The 27212-nt window shown below is 42.2% G+C and overlaps 1 protein-coding gene across 4 annotated transcripts in view; it reads right to left on the bottom strand.

Annotated features, from left to right (window-relative positions):
* LOC143821057 (uncharacterized) overlaps positions 1 to 27212 on the bottom strand; it is a 42657-nt gene that overhangs the window by 8413 nt on the left and 7032 nt on the right. For 3 of the 4 annotated variants that reach the window (XR_013225650.1, XM_077304635.1, XM_077304634.1), the window contains exons 4-13: positions 22700 to 22724; positions 21397 to 21429; positions 18483 to 18560; positions 16871 to 17007; positions 13027 to 13146; positions 12406 to 12436; positions 11344 to 11368; positions 4192 to 4216; positions 3627 to 3665; positions 1827 to 1928 (exon numbers count right to left, since the gene is read on the bottom strand). Coding sequence is in view for 3 of the 4 variants with exons in the window: in XM_077304635.1 (XP_077160750.1) it covers positions 1827 to 1928; positions 3627 to 3665; positions 4192 to 4216; positions 11344 to 11368; positions 12406 to 12436; positions 13027 to 13146; positions 16871 to 17007; positions 18483 to 18560; positions 21397 to 21429; positions 22700 to 22724 (615 nt within the window). In the remaining variant the exon portion in view is untranslated. The remainder of the gene's footprint in view (positions 1 to 1826; positions 1929 to 3626; positions 3666 to 4191; positions 4217 to 11343; positions 11369 to 12405; positions 12437 to 13026; positions 13147 to 16870; positions 17008 to 18482; positions 18561 to 21396; positions 21430 to 22699; positions 22725 to 27212) is intronic. The other variant, XM_077304636.1, reaches the window with a different exon arrangement.

Below are 27212 nucleotides of genomic sequence, written 5' to 3'. Positions count from 1 at the left end.
CACACACACACACACACATATATCAGCATCTATATATATCTATTTATATTTATACACAAATACACAGGTATACAGTAATACTGTCACTGAGGATAGCTGCTACTTCATCAATCAGGAATGGTGAATGCCAAACGGAGGCTACACCAAGTGCTCTGCATCATAAATATACAAATTCAAAAACAAGATTATTATTATTATCACTGTTTCCCAAATATGGGAACAATACGATAAGTTTCCAGAAAATATACAAGGGGCTCCCAATGCCGGGGCTGCAGATTCCCTGGGGATTAAGTGCAATTTCCATTCCTAGCATTCCCTTACCCCCTATTTTGAGGGGTGCACAGTTGCCTTTGAGTGGGTGGGATTGGTTGGTAGTTCTGATCAGGATAAAAGAAGACCCCGACTATGCAGAACCTGCCTGCTTACCGTGGCCAATATTTTGGCTGTCAGCATGAACTTCTTTATGTGCCCAAGCATCTCATATGCCTGAGCACTAAATAAAAGTTGCTAAATAAAAGTCGCAGTTGCTCCCGGCCTGATGCGGCGAGAGGCGCTTTGCGCCTCTCGCCGCGTCAGGCCGCTGCCCGAGGGAGCCCCCGGCAGTCGCACAGAGCGCGGCTGCCGGGGGCTCCCTGCCCGGCGGCCTGACGTGGAGAGAGGCACTTTGCGCCTCTCGCCGCATCAGGCCGCCACCCGAGGGAATCCCCGGCAGTCGCGCGGAGCGCAGCTGCCAGGGGCTCCCTGCCCAGCGGCCTCAACTCCCACCAAGGTCCCACATGAGATGCGGGCGGCGGCGACGCGATAGACGATGGCGCCATGACTGTTGGCGCCGGAAGAGCCGCCATCACCAGAGGAAGCGGCGCCGCGATCCCAGGCAGCGCCCGCCCAGCGAACGGCGGAGCCTGGGCCGCGATCGGCGCAGGGGCCATGCTTCGCTGCGCCGCCAAGCCGCAGCAGGAGCAGCAACTCGCCCGCCAGCGCCACGGGCTGCCGAAGAGCCGCAGCACGCCGAGGAGCCACCGAGGAGCCGCTGCCCTCTTTCAGGTAGCCTTCCGTCCCTCGCTCTTGCCCCTGCCTGCTAGAGCCCATTGTATTCTTTATACAATGGGCTTTTTTACTAGTTCCAAATAATCATGAAAACAGCTGCCTATCACATCTTGAGCTGGCTTTAAAAGGAAGCAAACAAAAATTCTTAAATGATTCTGGAATGCTATTCACAAGTGCTCGGATAATAAATCTGATACTTTCTCAAGCTGGTTTTGAAAGCTCTCTAGCATACTCGTAAAAGGGAGCAAGATACAAAAATCAGATTGCTAATAAGTGTATGCACAAATATCCTGTATTAGTTTTTCTTTGAGGGGTTAAGTAGGGTACAGTCCGCCATGGTCTTTTTAAATGGTCCGTTGTATATTCAGATATATCCAGTATGGTTTTAAATGGGGTTTTAATAAGGTTTTAATTTGGACAAACTGTAACCTGCCATGAGTCAGTCCTGAGAGTGGTGGGCAATTAAGCCAATTAATATTAATACTAGTATTAGTAGTAGGAGTAGTAGTAGGAGTAAAGGTCTAGGAGGGTCCAACTAGATATATTATTGCTCAAAGAAGCAAGGATGAAAGAACTAAGCAGCAGAGAAAGATTAACAAAGCATATGAATAAGCAAGATGTTTAATTATGCAATAAATTAAAATTTTTAATGTAAACAGAAATGCTTCCATTATTAGCATAATCTCCTGCTGTTATAGAATCAGAACATGAGTACAAGTTTTTAGAAATAAAATGCACAGAACCATAGAATAAAATGATGTTATCGGAAGATAACTTACAGCTTCTTTCTTTTCACAAAAAGCCTTCAGAGCTTCCGACAAAGACTGTGCAATACGTATCACTTGAGTTGCTTCAGCGTCAGATGAGATCTCAAAGAAGTCCTATCAAAGTTTTAAAGGTTATGAATACAGTATTTGTGGACTCATTTCATTCTGCATTGCTTGCCATAAACCACGACTGTTTCTAATGGCAGATGATATTTCCCAGTGAAACACACTTCCTCATGAGGAGGACGATTCTCCTCCTTTGCTTTTAAGCAAAGGCTAGACAGCCATCTGATAGAAATGCTAATTCTGTTAATATAGACATATTGTGAGCAGACGGGCAGAAAGGACTGTGTTGGTACTTGGCTGTTGTGGCCATATCCTGCATTCTGCAGGGGGTTGGACTAGATGACTCTGGAGGTCCCTTCCAACTCTATGATTCTATGACCATAAACAGCAGTTTTCAACTGAATGCTAGAAAGTTCAGGATGTATGTAATGCCAGTCGATTTCTCTGAGCATCTCTGAAGATTCTTCAAGGTCCTTTTCCATCCTGTTTCAGCTGGCATGAGTAGAAGTCACTGAATAAGGAAGTTCCTTACCATCTCCCGCACAAAGTGTGAAATGGATCAGAAGTTTGATCAGGGTTTTTTCTACAGGGAGTTGTGACCCTATAGAATCAGCTAGCTTTTGAGACTTAATGGCATAGGCCATCTACAGAGAATACAAAAGCTTTTATTTTAAATTTATTTTAAAACATAATCACTGGATAGACATCGCTTGCAGTTGATTATTAGACATAAATAAATCCAATAATTCCACTAATTTCAAAAGGACTTAATCCTAGGTAAGTTTGTGGAGAACTGGCTCAGAAATATTTTGTTTCATTCTGCAAAACAGTAAACTTTTCAGTGCAGTTTGAGCTATTTCATAATCACTCACTTATTAGCCAGCAAATGATGCTGAACAGCAAAAAACTCATTTCCTTACTTACCAGTATCTATCCCTTATATAGTCATACAGGTCAAACTAGTGAATCCTGAGCCAAACATTAAACAGCGTCTATCAATTTAGCAGTCGAAGCTCCTTACTGTTTCAACAGCTAAATCAATATTTTCTCAAAACCTTTTATATCAAAAACAATTCTTTCTAAATGGTCCTTTAGATCGGTGTTCTCCAACCACCGGGCCGTGGCCATGGAAGCCTCGGTACCAGGCTACAGCAGGGGGGAGGGGGAAGAGGGAGGCCCAGGGACCGGCGGAAAGAGGGAGGTGCGGGCACCGGCGCGAGTCGGTGCGCCTCCCTCCCCGCTGCAGCACAGCACTCGCTGCACCTCCCAGCGCCGTTGGGGGGGGGGAGGGGGAAGCGCGCCAGCTGGTTTGTGGGTGCTGGCGCAACAGTACCTTCCTCTTCCACCTCCCTCTTCACCCAGTCCCCGGTCCCCCCTCTCCCCCCGAGCCTGAAAAATGTTGGGGACCACTGCTTTAGATTGTTCCAAATATACATTTGTAAAATATTTCATGGTCTTCAAAAATACAGCAATACAAGACTGAGTTACAGGTGTGGATATAATACAAAGTATACTTCTGAGGAGATCTGCTCATGTAAGTGAATTCAAAGTCCCACATCACAATTATTTGATTAAATGCATTATGCAGCAATGTATATACTTTTAACAGACCAAACATCAATCTAACACCTGAGAAACTGGACATCACACATGACTACAGGAAGAGCCCCACTTGACTTTTTTTGAAGTTTTTGAAGGTTATCTTTTCTGTATCTTTTATACAGAAAACCCCAATAAATCCCTTACCATGTATTCCAGAGCTTTCTTTCTCAGAACTGGATCATTCTGTAAGAACAAAGGCAATACAAACAAATGAGACAAGATATATTTTATGGCACAGAAGTTTAACTTCCCAAAATCTGCAACCTGTGTCAATGACAGGCCAACAGCTTGAAAGGCTTCATTCTACTTAGATGTCAGGTACCTGTCCAGAGGTTTACATTGGAAGTGAACAACCATCTCTCTATTTAACGGAGCCCCTTCCAACTTCTTGCACTGGGCTTGTAGGCAAGAACCAAACAAAAGAAGAGGGTCCCCTCCCCCAGTAGGGGAAACTGGAAGCTGGAAGTCATCCCTGCCTCCTGCTCCAAGTAAGAAAATGGACACAACGTCTAAATCCAAAAGAAGGATTAAAGCCCTGGCAATTATTACCCAGTGGCATTACCTCAGATCACCATGACCAATCTCCTGTTTTGTAGTAAGTATATTAATGAAACACTGAGACTCTTAATATATATACAAAGTAATTCAAGGAAAAACAAATACAGAAGGGGTCACACCTGTGTTCAAGTAATAAGTTACTGACACATACCTCTGCCTTGAAACCACCTCGCCACCTGAAAGAAGAATCCACTGTTGAGAGTGCAGCAACACAAGCTTTTATTCAGCTCACACAGTTCTTAACTTGTTAAAACATACTTTCATCTGGTATGGGGACCAAACATAGCTGGTAACATAAACAGGCTGTGCCATGTGGTAGGACTCAGCGAGACAGAAAACAAAAAAACAGAATCAATTCAGGAGAGAACAATGATAATCTATTAACAGAGAACTGAAAACCAGTCTGACAAATATTTCATAAGGACTTTTCAGAAGCTGTAAGTATGGTTTCTGAAAAACCACACAGCCAAGTATGGTCAAAAAGGTCAGGTCAGGTCAAAACGAATCCTGACAATCAAATTTTAACAACTCAAAAGTTTATCCAACGTGTAAAAAAAGAAAGTAATGCTCCTTGTGCAAGACTGAACATCGACATTTTATGAATCAATGAACTAAAATGGACAGGAATGGGTGAATTTAATTCAGATGACCATCAAGTATACTACTGTGGACAAGAATCTCTCAGAAGAAATGGAGTAGCCTTCATAATTAATAAGAGGGTAGGAAAAGCAGTCTTGGGATACAATCCCCAAAATGACAGAATTATCTGAGTTCGAATCCAAGGCAAACCATTCAACATCACAGTAATCCAGGTCTATGCCCCAACCACTGCTGCTGAAGAGGATGACGTTGACCAGTTCTATCAAGCCCTACAACACCTTCTAGATGAAACGCCAAAAAATGATGAGCTTATCATCGTGGGGGATTGGAATGCTAAAGTAGGAAGCCAAAAGATAACTGGGATAACAGGCAAGTTTGGCCTTGGAGTACAAAATGAAGCAGGGCACAGGCTGGTAAAATTTTGTCAAGAGAATACAATGGTCATAGCAAATACTCTTTTCCAACAACCCAAGAGAGGACTCTACACATGGACATCACCAGACGGTCAACACAGAAATTGACTATGTGCTCTGCAGCCAAAGATGGAGAAGTTCTATACAGTCAGTAAAAACAAGGCCAGGAGCTGATTGTGGTTCAGATCATCAGCTTCTTGTTGCAAAATTTAGGCTTAAATTGAAGAAAGTAGGAAAAAGCACTAGGCCACTCAGGTATGAACTACTGTATTTGCTGGCGTATAAGACTACTTTTCCCCCCTGAAAAACTTGCCTCCAAGTGGGGGGGGGGGGGGTCGTCCTCTACGCCGGGTGCACTTCAGTTGGGATAGACATAGCTGCCCATACTGGCCTCCCGATGCCCGCCCACCTCATTCTACATACCATCCAGTATTGCGTCCTATCCAGCGCGGCTGCGGTGAGCATCAGCAGTGAGACAGGGATGCCAGACTTTTCGGCATGACTGGCCCGTTCTGCTCAGCAGGAAGCAGTGGCGCTCCGGCCCTCCCCTTGTCTACGCAGAGCTCACACATGCGCACTTGCACACTAGTGCCGTTCACAGGGAGATGCAGGGGCGGTCCGGGTATATAATAAACTCGATATTTTGAGTGGAAATGTTGGGGGGTCATCTTATACGCCGGCAAATACGGTAAATCATATCCCCGACGAATATACAGTAGAGGTGACAAATAGATTTAAGGAATTAGATCTGATAGACAGAGTGCCTGAAGAACTATGGACGGAGGTTCGCAGCATTGTACAAGAGGTAGCAACTAAAACCAACCCAAAGAAAAAGAAATGCAAGAAAGCAAAATGGCTGTATGAGGAAGCTTTATAAATAGCTGAGGAGAGAAGGGAAGCAAAAGACAAGGGAGAAAGAGAAAGATACACCCAACTGAATGCTGAATTCCAGAGAAAAGCTAGAAGAGATAAGAATGCCTTCTTAAATGAAAGGTGCAAACAAATAGAAGAAAACAATAGAATGGGGAGGACCAGAGATCTTTCAAGAAAATTGGAGATATGAAGAGAATGTTTCATGCAAAGATGGGAATGATAAAGGACCAAAATGGTAGAGACCTCACAGAAGGAGTAGAGATTTTTAAAAGGTAGCAAAATTATATGGAAGAACTATACAAGAGCGAGCTTAACATCCCTGATAACCACGATGGGGTAGTCACTGACCTGGAGCCAGGCGTCCTGGAATGTGAAGTCAAATGGGCCTTAAAAAGTCTGATCAACAATAAAGCTAGTGATGGTGACAGCATTCCAGGTGAACTATTCAAAATCTTAAAACACGATGCAGTAAAAGTGCTACACTCAATATGCCAGCGAATTTGGAAAACTCAACAATGGCCACAGGATTGGAAAAGGTCAGTTTACATTCCAATCCCAAAGAAAGGCAATGCCAAAGAATGTTCAAACTACTGCACCATTGTACTCATTTCTCATGTTAGCAAAGTGATGCCCAAAATCCTACAAGCTAGGCTCCAGCAATATGTGGACCGAGAACTTCCAGAAGCACAGGCAGATTTCGAGGAGGCAGAGGAACTAGAGATCAAATTGCCAATATACGCTGAATCATGGAGAAAGCTAGGGAAGAACGTCTCCTTCTGCATCATTGCATTCATTGCATTTAGGCTAAAGTTTTTGATTGTGTGGAGCACAACAAATTATGGCAAGTTCTTAAAGAGATGGGAATACCAGAGCATTTTATCTGTCTCTTGAGAAACCTATATGCAGGTCAAGAAGCAACAGTGAGAACTGGGCATGGAATCACTGATTGGTTCAAAATTGAGAAAAGAGTATACTGTCGCCTTGCCTATTTAACTTGTATGCGGAGTACATCATGAGAAAGGCGGGGTTAGAGGAGTCACAAATTGGGATCAAGATTACAGGGAGAAATATCAACAATCTCAGATATGTAGATGATACCACTCTAATGGCAGAAAGTGAAGAGGAACCAAAGAGCCTGTTGATGCAGGTGAAGGAGAGTGCAAAAGTTGGCTTGAAACTCAACATCACGAAAACGAAGATCATGGCATCCGGCCCTCTCAAATCCTGGCAAATAGACGGGGAAGAAATGGAAGTAGTGACAGATTCTATTTTCCTGGGCTCTAAGATCACTGCAGACCGGTCAGTCCTAGAGGAGATCAGCCCTGCCTGCTCCTTAGAAGGCCAGATCCTGATGATGAAACTGAAATACTTTGGCCACCTCATGAGAAGGAAGGACTCCATGGAGAAGAGCCTAATGCTGGGAGCGATTGAGGGCAAAAGGGAACGACAGAGAAAGAGGTGGCTGGATGGAGTCACTGAAGCAGCAGGCGCAAACTTAAATGGACTTTGGGGAATGGTAGGGGACAGGAAGGCCTGGAGGATCATTGTCCATGGGGTTGTAATGAGTCAGACACAACTTCGCACCTAACAACAACAAATACTCCTTGCAAGTCCTAGTGAACAGACCCTGAGCAAAATCTGCATATGCTCCCACAAAGATTCCTGGGAACAATCCAACACTTTCTTCTTTATAACTGGAGCAACATCCTGCACCCATAGTTGCAAAAGATATATCCTTTTGCATTATTTTATTTTACAACATGTTTTTGGCAGCTAGCATCCCTTTAGTCAGTGGTACTCAACTTCGGGCCCTGATCCCATTTGGGGTCACTCGGCCCCTTCCCGCGGGGTTGCCATGTGGGTGGCCACCCACAGCAGCAGCCTGCAGTGGCAGCCTGCGAAGGTAGCAGGTGGTGGCAGGAGGTCACGGCGGAGTTATGGCACTGGCTGCCTCCAGATTGTTGTGCGCTTATGGGCACACACATGCATGCCACCCCCACCGCAGTTGGGATCATTACGTGAGGGCAGTTGAGAACCGCTGCTTTAAGTAGTACAGCTGAAAACTGGCATGTTTGGTTCGCAGAATGACATCCAGAGTAGAGTGTTGCATCATGCGTGAAGTCTAAAGGTCTGGGAGGTTGATCCCAAAGCCATTAAGCAGCAGAACCCCATCACAGGTACATATAGGAACAAGGCCAAGTTAACACTGGCAAGTATGTGGGGCCCTGAACAAACATTCTTGAGCTAGAAAAGCACCCAACTCTACAGCTACTATAGTTCCACTCAGCTGAAGTGAACCCAGGGGAAAGTATGTCAGAGGCAATAGTATCTGTACACAGAACTAGCTGAAGAAGCGTCTTCAGTTCTCTCCCTTCTGTTCATGGGGCCTGGATCTGTACCGCATGCAGAAAAAGCTGGATCCTATTAATCTGCTTCACTAGCAATACAGCAGTCATCCACAGCAAGGAGCTGTCTTCAAGCAGAACATCTGTGCATTCTGTTATGGCTCTCATCTTCGAGAATGACCTCCCAGAAAAGGTCAGGAAGCTTCCTTCTCTCCTGGTCTTCTGCAAACTATGCAACTGAACTATATTCAAAAAGCCTTTTCTGCACAGGGGATCAGGCTGCCCAGTACAACATGGTTGCACAAACTTGCTTGGTTTAATGGCCAGGACTTGTGGTATATGTAGCACTTTGTAAATAAGCTCCTATTATGTAACCTCTGTACTGCTTAATGGGTCATCTGAATTATTATGGCTATGCACCTTACTGATGGTTCCAGACTTTTAAATATATGTACATTTGGTACTTAGCAGGAAGCTGGCGAACAGATCCTGATATTTAAAAATCTGGAACCACCAGAAAGACAAGCAGGCACAGACGGGTGGTTACTGATACCATATCACTACCTGAAAATTAATGTGCATTTTGTACTTTAATTTTCAGGTAGCAATATGGTACCAATAGCAACATATCTGTGTCTGATTGCCTTTGAATTGTCGTCAGTAAAGGCAAGGGGAGCGAAGCCTGTCGCCTGTCAGACTTGGGAAAGTCTAACCGATTGAAACTGTCTCCGTGCCTTTGTATCAACTGAATGCCCTTTGGTCTTTTGCGTAACGTATCTGCCAATGGGAAGATGGAACCGTGGGAGAGGGAGCGTGGACATTATCAGTGAGGCTGACTTGCAAGAACAATGTAATGTAGCCCTGGTAACAAGAGAAGCCCACCTTTTCCTAATTTTTGTGTGTGTCTGGGGGTATGGCTTTTGAGGTTATACTGATCAGTGTATTGTCTATCAAATCAGTTTCAGCAAGAATAAAAAACAGGGTTACACTTACAGGTAACTGTTGTTCATCAAGTGGTGTTCTGTGCAGTCACACATGGGTTCTGCGAAAAACACAGGCCTGCTTCGGAGAAAAGACTAGCCAACTTAAAGCTCAAAATACTCCCAAGAGTGCTAGCCCCTCCCCTCACAGAGTGACTTTCCCAACCGAAGTCACGTGATGTGGGAGGAGTTAGCACTCTCCCCTCAGTCCTTTCCCCTTGCCGCTCACCGGAGTATCAATAAGTAGAAGAAGAAGAAGAAGAGTTGGTTCTTATATGCCGCTTTTCCCTACCCGAAGGAGGCTCAAAGCGGCTTACAGTCGCCTTCCCTTCCTCTCCCCTCAACAGACACCCTGTGGGGTGGGTGAGGCTGAGAGAGCCCTGACATCACTGCTCGGTCAGAACAGTTTTATCAGTGCCGTGGCGAGCCCAAGGTCACCCAGCTGGTTGCATGTGGGGGAGCGCAGAATCGACCCGGCATGCCAGATTAGAAGTCCACACTCCTAACCACTACACCAAACTGGCTCTCCAGTAGTGGACCAGCGGGGATAGAAGGTGAGTTGTATGACTGCACAGAACACCACTCAATGAACAACAAACAGTTATAGGTAAGTCCAACCCTATTTTCATCTTCGTGGTTTCTGTGCAGTTCCACATGGGAGATTAGCAAGATGACTCACCAATGCTGCTGGGGTGGGCTAGTCGCGGATTATTGATCTTAACACCGCTTTTCCCACTGCTGCATCATTTCCAGAGTGAACATCAATGGAATAGTGGCGTATGAAGGCGTTGATCATGTAGCTGCTCTGCAGATGTCACGCATTGCGAGTTGAGCTGCAAACGCTGCAGACAAAGCCTGTGCCCTTGTGGTAAAGGTAAAGGTGTCCCCTATGCAAGCACCAAGTCATGTCTGACCCTTGGGGTGACGCCCTCTAGCGTTTTCATGGCAGACTCAATATGTGGTGGTTTACCAGTGCCTTCCCCAGTCATGACCATTTACCCCCCAGCAAGCTGGGTACTCATTTTACCGACCTCGGAAGGATGGAAGGTGAGTCAACCTTGAGCCGGCTGCTGGGATCGAATTCCCAGCCTCATAGTCAGAAATTCAGACAGCACGTCTGCTGCCTTACCACTCTGCGCCACAAGAAGCCCGTGCCCTTGCGGAGTGTGCTTTAATTCCAAATGGGCAGTCTAAGCCGTAAGCTTTGTATGCACGAGAGATCGCTTGTACAATCCATTGTGAAATGGTTTGCGCAGATGCGGCCTTACCATTTCTCGCACCCCAGAAACAAACAAAAAGAGACTTATCTTGTCTAAAGTCTTTCATTCTGTCCAAATAAAAAAGTATGGCTCTGTGAACGTCAAGTGTGTGCATTTGTGTTTCAAACTGAAAGCAATTTTTTTGTTTAGAGCTGGCTAGTTTTTTCTCCATGGCAAGCCTGCAATTCCGCAGAACCCATGTGCGACTGCACAGAAACCATGAAGATGAACCATGAGCTTCATACCATTACCTCAGTAAACTTCTTTTGCTGCTAATGCCAAATGTGTTCACTCAGGAAGTTGATCGGCATCTGACACTAAAACCATGATGCTTTGGGTACTGAATGTCCCATTTTGTTGACTGTGCTGGCTCACTGTGTGTAATCTACCTCGAGTCCCTTTGAGAAAAGTGGCCTATAAACAGCGTACATGAAATAAAGACTCCACATGCCACAAGAAGACTCTATATGAGAGGATACAATATTGGGAAGAGAGGGGCTGCACACACACCTCCAAAACACGATGCTCCAGTTTTCCAGATCTCGCCATCTAGCTACAATAGGGTGCCAAGTTTGGAATTAAATAGTGAACTGATGGTTCACGCTGAAGCCAAGTTCCATTATTCCTTTTCAATTATTCTATTGAAAGCTGTGAAGTACTTTTAATACAATACAAAAACCTGTAATGACATCTACAGTACAAAATAATATAAATACTTTTAACAGCAAGGAATAGCACACAGACAAGAGATGACAGTTGAAAGGTCAAGAATGCACGCAATTAGAAATATATAAATGTTTTTCATTAATGAATTACTTTATTTTGTTACTTACCTTGCTCTCTTCTTTGCTGCAGCAACTAAAACAAAATTAGAAGGGAAATATGTAAGCAGATACGCAGAGCATATCATATGCAGACACTCACAAACTTTCACTGAATGGAATTTACCCACACATTACTCAGGCTAGTCTATGCTGCTTATCAACGTACGCAAAACAGGCTATGAGACCTCCTGACTCTCAATTCCAGCACTGACAGAAAGGGCAGGCATCCTTTTGCTTCTGAAGGGAGACATATATTACTATAATATCCAACAAGGCTTTCTACTATACATCTCAATACCTTTGGGGTCAGCAACAAAGCCCCCAGTTGTTCACTGTGCCTCCTTCCTTTCTGACATTCCTGGAATACTGGAATGTCTTTCTCCTTCCTCCCATGGGGCAGTCTTTCATACAATGGATAGGAGCTATGCTCAAGGATGGCTAAGGAGAAAGCTGTCATTTCTAAAGGAGAATGGAAATTACCAACTCTATTTACAATAGTTGCCCCTCACTAAACTGTAAATGGAGTTGGATACCAACTGCTCTGGCAGCATTTGTCCAGTCTCTCCTCTTCTTCTAACAAGCACATCCAGAGAACTCTAAGCTGACAGCCCTGAAATGGAGCTTTTAGCAGTTTTCAAAGCAACAGTCATTTTTCCCGCTGGGTTCCGTGGTTTCCAAAGCAACAAGATCATAACAGAAACCTGATCTCCTCCCCTTCCACAGGTTTCTTCTAGCCATGGCATATCCATTAGTGTCTGAACCAAGTACTAGATCCAATTTTTCACCTCCTGGCATACTTCTGTGCCAACCAGGTACCTTCAGCCAGATGATGCACTTCCTCCAGTTACTGCAGCTTGTTGATAGCTAATTCTGTCAACATACAGTTACCATCCTTAACCCCAGAATCATTTGACAGAGACAATGCTAAGGAAAGCCAAATCTGTTGATCTCAGCAATCTCATCAAATACACATTTATCACCAATAGGAGTCACTGAGGGGTTACTTGTACAATACAAATACAAAATGTGCATTTACGTCGATGCTTATTTTAGAAGACTGTTTTTTCTTACCAGGATCACAGGCTCTCTCATAGCCTTCAACCTAGAAAAAAAGGTTTGATCAGATTTAATCTTGTTATACTTAGTTCAACTTCAGAGTATAAGCAAATAATACACTTGTGTTTTGATATAAAACTCCCTATATTATAAAGGGGATGACTGCCCAATGGACTGCAGTGCTGTAGCCATAACACTTTGCGATTACTCTATTATGAATGCAGACTTAACATAGGCAATAGAAGATAAGTTTTGCAGCCTCCCAAATCTGAACTACTTCTTTACTGCCACCTCATGTCTCAAGTCTTAATCACTTAATCAAGTCTTAATCACAACCTCTCCTTTCCCAGGCAACTTTTTGCTGGTCCCTTACAGTAATTTATAGTTTTCAGTCCCACTGTCAGCTGAATTTATGCATCAGTAAGACTGCATCTTTCATGTGCCTAGTCAGGCTAATCTTTAGAAATGAAAATATTCTACATTCACTGTAGGTTTTTTTTTTAACTCCTATTTTTGCATTGATTTAAACTGACAAACGTTTCTAAAATATTAAATAAACTGAATTTTAGAACATTAACTGAATTATCACCTTCTGTTCAATTACTATAGCATTACCAGTCGATGACTACATCTTACCTTATACATTTTTAAGCCTTCTTCCTTCTCTACTTCTCTTGCTATTCGTCTAAGAAATCTAGCTTTGTCTTCTTTAGGTTCATTTGCCTTCCTCTTTCCTTTGTCTGGAAAATGTTTCCTCTGACAAGATAAAAGACAGGCTAGATTTAATATGTAAACCTGAAGCTATGATTTAAAAAAAAAGAAATTGATGAGGGAAGTATTAATTTAGCAAGGTACTAATAAAAGCTTGAAGTCCTACTTTATTCCTCAACATGGTGAGGGGGTGAACTGCGGAGCTCACTACCCGCAGGCCAATTGCAGAGGCACGGGGAAGGAACTGGCGCACCACCCCGTTTTTCTTGCCAAGAAAATTCTACGGAAAGCACGCCAACTATGGTGTGGAGTGGTAGGACCCCCTGGCACGAAGTACTGAACCGGGGAAGGCGACAGCTCTCTGCCAGTAACCTGGGCATTCATGGACACCTAGCTGCCGATGTAGCCCATGGAGAACGCAGAGGCCTCAGCCAAAAGAAAACCAGAAGGATTGAAACATGGAATGTACGTGGAATGTCGCAAGGAAAACTGGATATTGTGAAATCAGAAATGACCCGACAACACCAGTCTGCTTGGCGTCAGTGAACTACACGGGACAGACAATGGCCACTTTCCATGCGAAGACTCTTCTGGTCTACTCTTCTGGTCATGGCAGTATCAGAAGAAATGGTGTGGCCTTTAATGCGGATAAGATAACAGCTCGTGCAGTGGAAAGTTACACAGCAGTAGATGACCGAATAATGTCCATCTGAATTCAGGGAAAGCCAATATGCACCAACCACGGCTGCTGAGGAAAATGAAATCAAAGATTTATATGCAAAAGTGCATGAATCAATTGAACAGGTGCCTCAAAAGGAATTAATATACATTATTAGGGATTTCAATGGCAAAGTTGGAAACCAACAAGAACAGGGCATCTGCAGTAGGTGTGGACTAGGTGAGTAAAATGAAGCTGGTAACAGACTTATCCAGTTCTGTTAAGAAAACAAACCATCACTAACACCCTCTATGAACAACTGAAACGCCATTTATACACCTGGACATCTCCAGATGGCATACACCGTAATCAGATCAATTTTATCCTTTGCAGGCAGAGATGGCAGAGCTCCGTTCTAGCAGTAAAAGCATTTCCTGGAGCAGATAGTGGCTCTGATCACGAACTGTTTGTGGCCAAGTTGAAAGTCAGATTACATAATATCAAGAAAAATGTACCCCAAAATAAGCTTGATGTCACCAAGATTCTGCCAACATGTGCCGTAGAAGTGAAGAACAAATTCTAACTGTTTGATACTACTGAGAAGCTACCTGAGGAATTGTGGCAAGAATTTCAGTCTAATATCATAGAAGCTGTTTCAGAACACATATACCATATAAAACGCAGGAAAGAAGATGCAGTTAGTTAACTTCTGACACCATCAACATTGCTGAAAAACGAAGAGTAGCAAAAGCTGCTGGCAAGAGAGATGAATTCAAGAGGCTCAGTGCAGATTTTCAACGTGCTGCTAGACAAGACAAGGAAGCATGCTGGCCACACAGATGCAAGTGACTGGAAGGTGAGTATACTAGAGGCCACACCAGAAGCCTCTTTGCTCACGTGAAACAAGTTTGGAACACCTTCACTGCTCGTAAAGTGACCATCAAAGACAAGAATGGAAAAGACTTGACTGACCAAACCAACATCAAGGATCAATGGCGACAATATGCAGAAGAATTATATGCAAACACCAAGGTGCCTCAGTCACCAGCCAAAAACACCCGACACGAACTGGAACCGCCTATACTGGAAGAAGAAGTGATCTGGGCTCTGAAACAGCTCCCAAATAATAAGGCTCCTGGCACAGATAACGTTCCAGTGGAACTACTCAGATCTGTTCCACCAGGAGCAATCACAGCATTATGCCAAAAAGTCTGGGAAACTGGCACATGGCCAAAAGACTGGAAAAGGTCCATTTTTATCCCATTATTAATGAAAGATGTTCACATCTGGTCAAACTATACCCCTGATCTCACACGCAAGTGAAATCTTATTTAAGATCATCCAGAACCGTCTCAAATCAACCACTGATGCTCAGCTACCAGTTGTCCAGGCTGGTTTTCAACATGGTCGTGGCACCCGAGACCACACTGCCAATTTGATTATTCGAAAGCATTTGTGACTGTGTTGATCACAAGCAGCTATGGGATGCCTTACATGAATTGGGAGTGTCGTCCCACTTAACCCACCTCATCAGTTCATTGTACACCAACCAGGAGGCCACAGTATGAACAATCTATGGAGACACTGATTGGTTCAAGGTCAGCCAAAGAGTGAGACAAGGGTGTATCTTATCACCCTTTCTTTTTAACCTTTATGCAGAGGTAATTATGCGAATCTGGAAGAATCTATGATCGGAGTCAAAATTGGAGGTTGTAACATCAATAATCTCCTCTATGCAGACTCCTTGCTGAATCGGAGCATGATCTGAAGTCCCAGATAAAGGGACGAAAAGAAGAAAGTGAAAAGATGGGACTATACCTAAATATCAAAAAGAGCAAGATCATGACAACTACTGGCAGTAGCACCAAAGTCACGATTAACAACAAGAACATTGAATTGATGATTTCATCTTTCTTGGCTCTATGATCAATCAAAGTGGTGGATGCAGCCATGAAATCAAACGGTGATTAACACTGGGCGGGAACATGATGCTAGGCATGAACCAAATATGGAAGAGTAAGGATATCAGCCTTAATACAAAGTGCCGGCTAGTCAACGCCGTTGTCTTCCCCATGAAAACCTATGGATGCAAAAGCTGGACCCTGAAGAAGGAAGACAGGAGAATAAATGCTTTCGAATTATGGTGTTGTAGATGAATGCTACGAATACAATGGACAGCCAAAGTCACCAACAAAATAATTTTAGAGAGGAGCAAATCAACTATGTCATTAGAAGGGAAAATATTATGGCTAAAGCTCACTTACTTTGGACACATCATGAGATCAAACTCCCTAGAAAAATCATTAATGCTTGGCATGGTCAGCGGCAAAAGGAAACGTGGTCGCCACAGGATCCACTGGCTCAACACAATCAAAGCCAATACAGGGATGACCATGAACCAACTAAAAGAAGCAGTCAGACAGGGGTGCATGGCGAAGACTTTCTTATAGAATCACCGAGGGTCAGACACGACTGAACAGATGACATCATCGTCATCAATAAAAGCTCCTTGAATTTTTTGCCTTCTTGGATTGAGTGAAATGCTTTTAAATACAGACTGTAACTGAAAAAATAACTAGGACATTTTGAGGAGAAATTAGAACAACTTATTCCATGTATTTTTCTTTTGAATTGAGTGAAATGCTTTTTGAGTCAAGCTTTCATTTGCATGTATAGCATGATGTCCAATAACTTCTTTTTCCTTCAAGACTTCAACATTTCTTTTACATCTTTACACACATAACTTTATTACCTTGGATCAAAGCAAGCCCATCAACGCAAAAAACTTCCATTTATCCTCTTCCTAGGTATCAGGCCGGTGACCCCAGATACTCTTAAAGATTCTGCTTGCCTGGTAACTGTTTTCCTGGGGAACTATAGCAAAGCCCACCTCTTAGACATCCTACCCTAGAATACTTTAAAGAGACAGGAACTAGCAGTATAATGCACATGTCACCATTCTGATTTTTTACTATGAATTGAGGTAAGACAAATGCATATTTTACTCTTACTCCAGAATGGGGGAGAAAGTTACAACCAGGACTGATGCCATCTTTAAAGCCTTGCCAATTTCCCAGAATCAATTCATGAATTAAAGAAGACTTATCGTACAAGATACGCTTTTCTGTGTCTTTGGCCAATGAGATGTTCTATCATTGGCACTATCTCTGTATTGAACATGCACAGCTGGCATTCATAACAAGGATCTCTTCTCCCTTGAAATCGAACTTCAAGCACATATTCCAAACCTGTGGATGCAAACACAGCAACAGGGACAGAAATCTATACAACTTTTAAAAAGATATACAATTCAATGGACCAGTCAATGTTATGAACTGCAAGCAACATGAGATACTTCCTATGCGTTTTCAGTCTTTCTGGGTCACCTACTAAAGATGTCCTGGCTAGCATTGGGTGTTCAAGGATGCTCTCTCCAAAAATACAGACGCAGCTTTCATGTAGCGAAAATGTGGATGCAATTTTATGTGAGGAATGGCACAAGTTTGAAGTTACCAATATGTGGATCAGGGTGATGCAACAAAATCAGTCTTGTGGCTGAGAAAACCAAGCACACAGCAGCTGTACCGGCAGAAATGCAAGTCCAGAGGGAGCATGCAGTGATGGAGACTCTGGAACCAAACTTCACAAGGTTCAGGCATCATGAAAAGAGATACACAAAGTTAAGCAGCCTTCAAGTGCAGTTGCAAGGTCTACAAGTACCAAAAGCTGATCTCCTCAGGACAGGGAACTGAGTTGTACAAAGCATCACAACATGTAAGGACGATTCTAAACCAGCACTATTTATTCCTCAGCAGAAGAGTTGTGTAGCACCTTATAAAGATTAATAAAATGTGTGGCAGGGGAGGAGCTATTGAGAGTCACACACTCCTTCAGATACAGCTAGAATGGGACTCCATCTGTCCTTGTATCTTGGAGAGTGGAGTGATTTCAGATTTCAAATGGCCGTAGCAACTGAATGATAACAGCAGACTTGATTGGCTTAGGTGTGATAATCATCATCTTTTACAATGTTGCTCCTAGGCCAGCTAGCTCATGGCAGCTTATATTAATTAATCATAAAACAGTAAAAAAATCAACAAAAATATCAAAAGACCTCTTCTATTTATTCCTTGGCTGAAAGCCACTGCTACGAGCAACATGTTTAAGCACATGTCTCAAAAGTACCCATCAGAGGGTAGAGTAACAGGTCAAGAAATTTACTGTAATGCAACCGGCTACCTGAAGCAACTTGAGAATTGTTATTCATATTAAAAGGCTCACTAAACACGATCCCAGGCAACAAAGATTTATTTAAAGATGCTACTGGACTCTGATTTTATTGTGCTACTTCAGACCAATATGGCCACCCATTTGAATCTACAGGTTAGAGCAAGATCCCTCGACGTAGTGAGTTTTTATAGCCCCATGTGATTGAGAAATGGTATCCAAAATGCAGTGTCCTCCACCCTTTCACTTCCCTTTCAGGCTCCCATTAAGGAGGACTGAGTGAAGGGAAAATTCTGCCCCCATCCCACTCCTGTCATTAGGAGGGACCACAGAGAGATGCAACTTGGACTGCATTCACTTTGTGCACACCCTTCCTATCTTTCTTACTCTACTCCTCTGACCTTAACCTACCTCTGTTGTAGGTGATGTCTGGATGTTTGGTTTTTTTAACTAATTTTATATAAATGAATGGCATTTTCAGAGTGAAAGTACTTACCTATAAGAGGCTCTTCTCTGTTGGGATCCTTTATGTAATCTTTCAGACATCTTATACTTTTTGAAAGTGGTCTCTTGACTAAGAGGGGGAAAAACTTGTATTACATGGTACAATTCTATGAACATTTATCACAGTTCCTGCCTACATAAATGCACTGACAATACATACTCTATAATTATATGACCAACTAGCTGCTCAGACGTGCTGCAAGTTTTGGAATCTAGCAATAATCCTTCCTTCCTTCATGGACAAAATTGAAAGGGTACAGAGGAGAGCGGTGAGGATGATCTGGGTCCAAGGGGCCAAGCCCTATGAAGATAGGTTGAGGGACTTGGGAATGTTCAGACTGCAGAAAAGGAGGTTGAGAGAGGACATGATAACCCTCTTTAAGTATTTGAAAGGTTGTCACTTGGAGGAGGGCAGGATGCTGTTTCTGTTGGCTGCACAGGAAAGGACGCACAGTAATGGATTTAAGCTACAACGATATAGGCTAGATATCAGGAAAAAAAATTTGACAGTCAGAGTAGTTCAGCAGTGGAATAGGCTGCCTAAGGAGGTAGTGAGCTCCCCCTCACTGGCAGTCTTCAAGCAAAGGTTGGATACACACTTTTCTTGGATGCTTTAGGATGCTCTGGGCTGATCCTGCGTTGAGCAGGGCGTTGGACTAGATGGCCCGTGTGGCCCTTCCAACTCTATGATTCTATGGATCTTTAGTGTAAATTAAACAAAAATCAGATTGCATAAGTTGACATATCCCGATCTGTTTGAGACTGTTATGGTACAACAGTATGTTCCAGGCAAAAGGAATTTAAGCCTTATATGAAGTTTTGGTTGCACAAGCTCCATTACAATGAGATAAGGAAAGCACATAAACATTTGGGATTGGGGGAATTAGCCTACAGATGTCACTGGCCCTTTCTGCATAAACATTTTATTCCTGATTTTCACTGAATCCAGGACAGTGTGGCTTAATCTGAATGCTGTGCATGCACTCTGCACTTCTATTTTTCAATTTTTTCTACGTGGATTCCTGGAGTACAGTCTCTGCATTACTATCAGAAGAACAGCAGTTAGTTGGGTGGGGGGCAGACCATTGGCATGAGTCTACTAACTGGTCAATTTTTCCTAGGGCATATTCATCAGAAGGGAATCTTTGATATGTTGCTTGCTCACTTACTTGAGGAACATTACAGGGTTTGGATGCATGACTGTTCTCTGTGACCCCTTCTCTGTGACCCAAAGTATACACAAAGAAAATATTTGAAAGATGGAAAATGGGAACAGGTGGATATTATAAACCTACAAACAGATGGGGGAGGTGGAGGAAGGTACAGAGTGGGAAGTACAATGTGGTTTGGATTGGAAGAGTGTCCTCTCAGAGGTGGTGAAGGGCAGAATTTTTACACTTTGAACTTAGGCTTTTGTGCAAAGGGGGGATGGGGGGGGTGGAGGGAGAACCACCCCAAAGGACTTTCAAATAAGCTAGAGATAAAGTAGCCGGAAAGTGAACTGAGAACTGAAGTGAGGAAAAGCAATGCAGAAGCAAAAATTAATACAAATTGAGGTGTGTTGTGAACTTAACAGGAACAGCTTTTTTTAAAGGTGGAAACAGATTGTGAAAGTGAGGAAAAACAGCAATGCAAAAAAGCCCACTGTAGCAATGACCTGATGAATGTCAACCCAGGCGGAACAGTAAATGTTCAATACTCTGACATTCATTTGCACTTTATGCTCTGTACCACAGGCCCTGTGAATATGGGGAAATATTTTACTGGTCAAGTTCTCCTTCGGCAGCAAGTTTGAGTGAGTGTCCCAATTTCTGATGCGGTCAAGATAAAATCCTTGCTTATGAGAAAGATGGGACCTTGCCTTGAAAGATGGGACTGCAAGAAGCACCCTTTGTCACTCTTTTGCCACACCCTCATCTAGACACCCTGCTGTGAGAAAGGTGATCATTTCCCATTTTCTAAAGGTTTACAAAACAAGATGCTGCTTTTTACAAATTCTTTGTATTTTTGTCACTTAGCTTTCCCATTCATGTGTACACAGAACAATTTTTTTTAAACAAAATGATCCTTTGATTCTGAGGGACTGATTCACCTTCCTGCTGTTCTAGGGAAAGAGGGTCCCTTGTTCATTTCAGGGAGAACAGTTTACTACTTGGGGGAGGGGGGAGACCACTGAGCTAATGGAATACAGCCATGTCTTATTCAACTAACTCAACTATAAATATTGGCAAAATACATCTAGTCCAGGACTGTCTTCAATAGCCGCCAGCCAGAGGCCACTGGGAAATTTGTAAACAAAGTCAAGAATGGAGATGGCAATGCCTATTTCGGCATGGCAACTGGAGAGAGATGCTAAACCTGACCAAGGGGAGTTTGGCTAATAACTACTGCAAATTTATCCTTTGTGAATCCACTAGCCATTCACCACCACCTTTACCAAATGCCATTACAGTAACATGTGGCCATCAATTCCATACATTAAATGAGGTTGTGTCATTAACCTACTGCTCGTAAATTTCATCAGTGTATCCAAGTTCTCCTAAAGGATGCAAATATAATACTATCTCCACACTTCCTCCCTTCATAAAATTTTACAAATTATCCTCCGCCTATTTTTTGGCTAAACTGAAGAACAAACATTGTAAACAGCTCTATTCAGGAGATGTTGTATTCTTCTCCATTTTACTCCGTTTTTTCTTTTCCTCTAATTCTGCAATACTATTCAGATTCTCAACAGTGTATGATCTAAATATAGATGCCACCACAGATTTGGGAGTGTCATCACATGGATTACTTAGCAACCCAAAATTATGAAACTATGTGATTTTTACTACCAGATTTAAAAAATGGCAATTTGGAATATTGGAACACCTGTGTTATTCAGTACTGAGTATTGGCATACTTACCAATTGGTGGTTCTTCATATATCACTGGAGCATCTAGAAAAACACCAAGAATTATGCTTTCCTATTAGTATCCAATGCGGGATATGATGCCACTGCTCCTGAGGGACCCTGAACACTGAAGTACCCTTGACTTTGCTACAGCCTTAGGTTGTTGGGCTAGACCAGGAGTGGCAAACAGTGGCTCTCCAGATGTGCACGGACTACAATTACACAGTAACTGCAGTCCATGGACATCTGGAGAGCCACTGTTTGGCCGCCCCTGAACTAGGCTCTCTCTTTTGTCTCTTGATTCCCAGCTTACTTTTTCTTCAAACTCTGACAAACTAACCCCCAACTGGTAACACCCCTGCTAATATACAGCATTTATTCTGTAGAATATTGTTTTTGAATTGAACTAAATCAATGAAGGCAAGCATTTTTATCATTTTGAGTTTTTTCACTGTTCTACGGAAGTTAAATATTCAGACTAAAGTGAATGTATTAATTCACGGTAGTGAAACTGCCTGAAATCGAAGCTTCCCTTCTACAGTAGCATTCTTCACTAGATTAAAAAGCATGGGCTACATTGTACGGCAGTGCCTTCATGTGGGAACTGATGGAAGTACTTAGCTGTACCTGAGCAACACTTGCAAATTAAGACCAACGTAGCTTGTATCATGTAGAAGAATCACAAGTAACTTTTATAGGGCAGCTGGCCCTAAGACTCTAAGTACACTATATATTGGAAATAAATACCAGTGAAGTGAATGAAACTTGCATTCTAGCAAGCAGGTTTGAAGATACAGCTGTCTGGAAGGCAGCCAGGTTGTTATTAAACATCTGAAAAATAATAATGGTAGGAAGCAGCAACATGTTTAACCCCTCCCTAATCAGTCACTTGCTTCCTGCACCAATCATCTCATCATTCTGGTCCATGCTGGAAGGGGTGAATGGCTGAAGGGAGGGGAGAAAGATTAGAATTTCCTTTCACCACTTTCCCCCTCCCTGCAACACTTTCCAGCTGCTTGCCAGTCACTCCAGTTCTGTAACCAGGGCTTGCAAACAGACATCTGAGTCTCGCCCTTAGATACCTACTTCAGTAACCCTGGCCTTTAGGATGGGGATCTGACCAACCATTCATTGAGAATGCAGGTAAGTCTCATTACTGCCAAAGGACAGACAGTCTTCCAATGGGGTAAGATTTTTGTTTGAGGATTGAGTTACAGAAGATACACACTGTGCAACAGACTGTAAACAGCAGAAATAGAACAGTTTAAATAAATTAAGATTTCTCAAGCAAAAGCAATAATACGTATACACTTACTTCTTCTCTTCAGGGCATTTTCTCTCTAAGTATGAAGGTGCAAGCGTTCCGAACATAAAATAAAAGAATAATTAATTAACTATCTTTTTAAAAAACAAGAAACTGTTACTCTGTCCGTAGCTTTTGCAGACAAATGATAACAAAGGCCAACTTTTATTGGTAAAGAAAAAAGTACTGCCTCTGTAATTTTCTGCAAAAGCTAGAAAGCGCTGAAAATGGAATTTTGACTCTAAGGAATAACAAAGTTAAACTGAGATTAACCCTGGTATTCCTCATTCATAGTTGATAGGCTTCTGCAGAGAATGTGGCTTACACAGGGATTTTTGGGATCACACAAAATCTTGATTTTTGTACAGTTCAGTTCCTATAATCCTAGGCACAGGAATCCTACAAAATCAAGATTTTGGGTCATGCTGTGAAACCACTGGGTAATCAATTTTCCTGAGGTTTCCAGAAAAGCCATTAGAAAATATGAGACACTTAAAATGAATTCCACTGCTAAAACAAATTTGGGCCCAAAAAGTGAAATTAGAAGAAGAACTGAAGTCTCCAGAATATTGGGGGAGAAAAGTGTTAACAACAATATTAACTGATAAATTCTTAGCACACTACCTTTTAAAAAATTTTCTAAGACACGATGTAATAATATTTCAAGCTGGAGAGCCAGCTCGGTGTAGTAATTTAAAAGTTTGAGTTGTCTCTCTGGAAGGTCTAGGTTCACATTCCCAGTGACTAGATGTCCCTGAGTTAGTCATACTTTCTCAGCTCCCTTGCAGGATAATACAGGAGACTACTGTAGCACACTCTGAGCTCCTTGGGAAAAGGCAAATAAAAAATGACCAAATTATAACATTTCAATCAGGTCAATCCCAAAAATAAATATAAAAGCTCCATATCATTAAGGTAAGAACTACCTATAGACCTAGCTATCAACCAAAGAAAAAACAGATCAAAGTGGAGACTGCCTATTCATTAGAAGAATGGGAAATCATTGGATATCAATAACAAAAATGTATCTTATGAAATTAGATAGGCAGATACTACTTCCCCATCCCTAATCAGAAGTTTCAGAAACTGTCAGGTATACTTTGCCCATCCATTATAGTATATTAACAGAGTTTATTTGATACTGGAGGGGGAGTGTTCTACCTTGGATTGACTACACAGTGGCTCAACAGATGAGTCAAACTGGTGTGCAGCCACTAAGTTCTCATATGTTCACATGTTTTCCAGCTGGGCAGAAATTAGCTCACCGAATGTCTATCAAATCCAATCTGACCGTGTCATTTCAAGAGCTTTTGGTAGGATCACCAGAGCTGCTTAAAAAAAAAATAAAGTTCTGCATGAATAGGATGGTCAAATAAGCTTCAGAACGTAAGAGAATGCAAGGTCTTGCTTGTGCCAAGTGATACACTAATTCCAGAATAAGTGAAGACTTCTGTAAATTCCGAGCATTCAATCCAGAGTTTTAACTTCTATTTCCAGTGAGCTCAGCAACTCATCTGAGTTTTATCCAGCATGGAGGATTTAACAGAAATTGGCTGTCCCTAAACACAGGAGGGAATCCATCTTCACAGCATCTTTTCCTGAAAACTGCAAGTAGTCTATAGACAAAGGTAAGCAGCTTCATCAAGTCCCAGGAAATATCCTTATTGTGAAGGGATTTTAGGGATAGAGTCAAGAGTGGCCTCCTCACTTTCACTTTAAGAATAGGCCGCAGGCTTGGATGATACAACTTTATATAGTATCACATCAAGCTGCAGCTATCCCTAAAGCTGGTGAACCATCAGATGTCACTCTAGGACAACTCTATCCCTAAAGGAATAGTTGGGAAGTGCAATAGCATTTTGTTCTTAAGTCCCAAAGCTCTATAACCAAGCAGCTACACAAAGACTGAAGTGGTTCAGATCACGAATGCAAGTTGTACCTTCCTAACTTCTTGCAAGCCAGGCAAGGCTCAGGAACAGGGGAAGAGAAAGGCTTTTTGAGTCTGCAGCATAGGAGGAATAGACCAGAAGCAAAAAACAAAAACAAACCAAAAAATTGTAGAAGAATCTGTTATTACGCAGTTCTGAAAAATAAAACCTAAAGCTCTATTTTTTTCAGCTTTTTGTATTAAAATGACCAGAAATGGCAGCAGTGACCTCCATCCATAGAATAACCTACATCAGCGGTGGCTAAACTATGGCTCTCCTGCTGAGCCCCTGCCAGCACATTTTGGCCACCCCAAGCCTATATGAAAACGTATCCAGATTATTTGGAAAAGGCTTAAATCTCACCATCCAATTCTACGGACTGTCTAACACTGAAAATCCCTGACAGAAGGCACATCAGGCCCCTACCTACTTTTATGCGGCAAATTGTTCAGACTTCTAAAGTCTTCCTAACTGGTACTACGGATACTCTTTGTGGGAATGGCTAGACATTCTGATTCAGGACTCCGCTAGCATAAAATATGGTTTCTCTAAGATTTTAGTTCTGTAGGTTTTTATCCTAATATTCCACATGTTTTCTATTATGCCCTGGTTTTAAAATCTGTGGCATGCTTTAAGACTTCCAGGCACAATGGGATAATATCCAAACGCAGTAGCTATGGAACTGTATGTAGTTTTAATAAATACATATGAAATATGGCAAAACTTCTGTTCTTTTGAAGTGCCACAAATTCTAAGACTTCCAGCAACTGCAAGCACAGCTCAGGCAATGCAAATTCTATGGAAAGTATGCCAACTATGGTGTGGAGTGGTAGGCCCCCCTGGCCACGAAGTACTGAACCGGGGAAGGCGACAGCTCTCTGCCAGTAACCTGGGCATTCATGGACACCTAGCTGCCGATGTAGCCCATGGAGAACGCAGAGGCCTGAGCCAAAAGAAAACCAGAAGGATTGAAACATGGAATGTACGTGGAATGTCGCAAGGAAAATTGGATACTGTGAAATCAGAAATGACCCGACTCAACACCAGTCTGCTAGGCGTCAGTGAACATATAGTTCCTGCCATAGCATCTCTTGGGATAGTTTGAGAACATATTGGCTGCCGCATCTTGTGTTTTTACTGTTGTATTGCTGTCTGTGGTTTTAACGGATATTTTATTGGGGTTTTAAACAGGCTTTTGTAACCCGCCACGAGCCTTATGGGAGTGGCGGGTAAGAAATCAAATTCTAATAAATAAATAAAATCAAAAAATAAAACAGGTCAAAGCAATTAAAGCCATCATAAAGTGATTGGGGCTAAATATTACATTATTTCATGAACATGGGTCAGTTGGTACAAAATATAAAACATACTCTAAAATATAGATAGTACACAAATACTAGTCGATCGGACAGTTCAAATCTAAACATATAGCATAGTCCTTATGAGTTTACCATCTCAGAATGTCCTCCATTCATTAATATACTTGCATACTCAGAGCAAACCTACCACAGAAAAGAATTCTAAGTTCATTCCTAGAATTTGACAGATCGGGCAAATTTGGCAATGAGAAATCACACTTAAATGAAACTTTGAACTTAAATTTTGTAGTTTTTGCTTCCAACACGCATTGACTGAACTAGATTGCGCTGCTTAATTTTGTTATCTTCATTATCCCTTTTATTGCCTTTTCAAGTGCACTGATTGGGTTAGAAAGCTGGGTATAAAGTAATTAGCTGATGTGTATTAATGAGTTTGGAAGGCTCTGGCAAACCACCCCGTATTGAGTCTGCCATGAAAATGCTGGAGGGCATCATCCCAAGGGTCAGACATGACCCGGTGCTTGCACAGGGGATACCTTTACCTTTATTAATGAGTTTATAATATGCCATCCTATAGTACAATTTATTCAAATTGAGTTCCTGATATAATCTGTGTTTGTTTGTAGAAGCTAGATTTGTTCTTAAAATCAATCTAAACATTCCAAACATGGTTAGTATTGTTACCTACTTGCAAAAGATCACTGGAGCAAAGAAGACAATCTTGAAGCTTGGAAATTAACACAACACGCTCAGACAGTGTCATGTCCTATAAAGACTAACATGCAATATCCTAGTGGAATACAGAAGACCACTAAGCTATTTAATTCTCTTTCCTGGCTTACTGCTAAATATTTTCATCCTTTATTTTTGTCTGTGCTAATTGCATTTACCTGAAAATGTCTTTATTCAAGTATTCTTTAAAGCCTCAGAAACCAGTGATAGGTGGGAAATTTTCCAATGTTGTATTTTCTCCTGGAAAACTGTCCACCCTACATAGACTGTGTTTTCAGAACTGTTGTGCTGCAATTCACACGCAGGCTATGAAGAATGAGGAAAGACTAGTGCTTGTACATGGTCCAGGTTTGCACATGGCGTATTTGTCTTCTTTTCATGATGTTATCTAAATCTGAATTAGAAAACTTTATCAGCAAGCCTGCAGCATTATTAATATTAAAGGTTTTAAGAACTGAAAAATAGCAAAGCCATAGTGCAGTTCTGTTGACCCTGTACTTCTGGAGATCTTGCTGCTGCTGTTGCTTCAGATCAAACAAGGCATAC

This window comes from Paroedura picta, chromosome 11, assembly GCF_049243985.1.
Source record: "Paroedura picta isolate Pp20150507F chromosome 11, Ppicta_v3.0, whole genome shotgun sequence".
Taxonomy (NCBI): Eukaryota; Metazoa; Chordata; class Lepidosauria; order Squamata; family Gekkonidae; genus Paroedura; species Paroedura picta.
The sequence above is the reverse complement of the archived record's forward strand: the minus strand, read 5'-3'. Positions and strand labels throughout refer to the sequence as shown.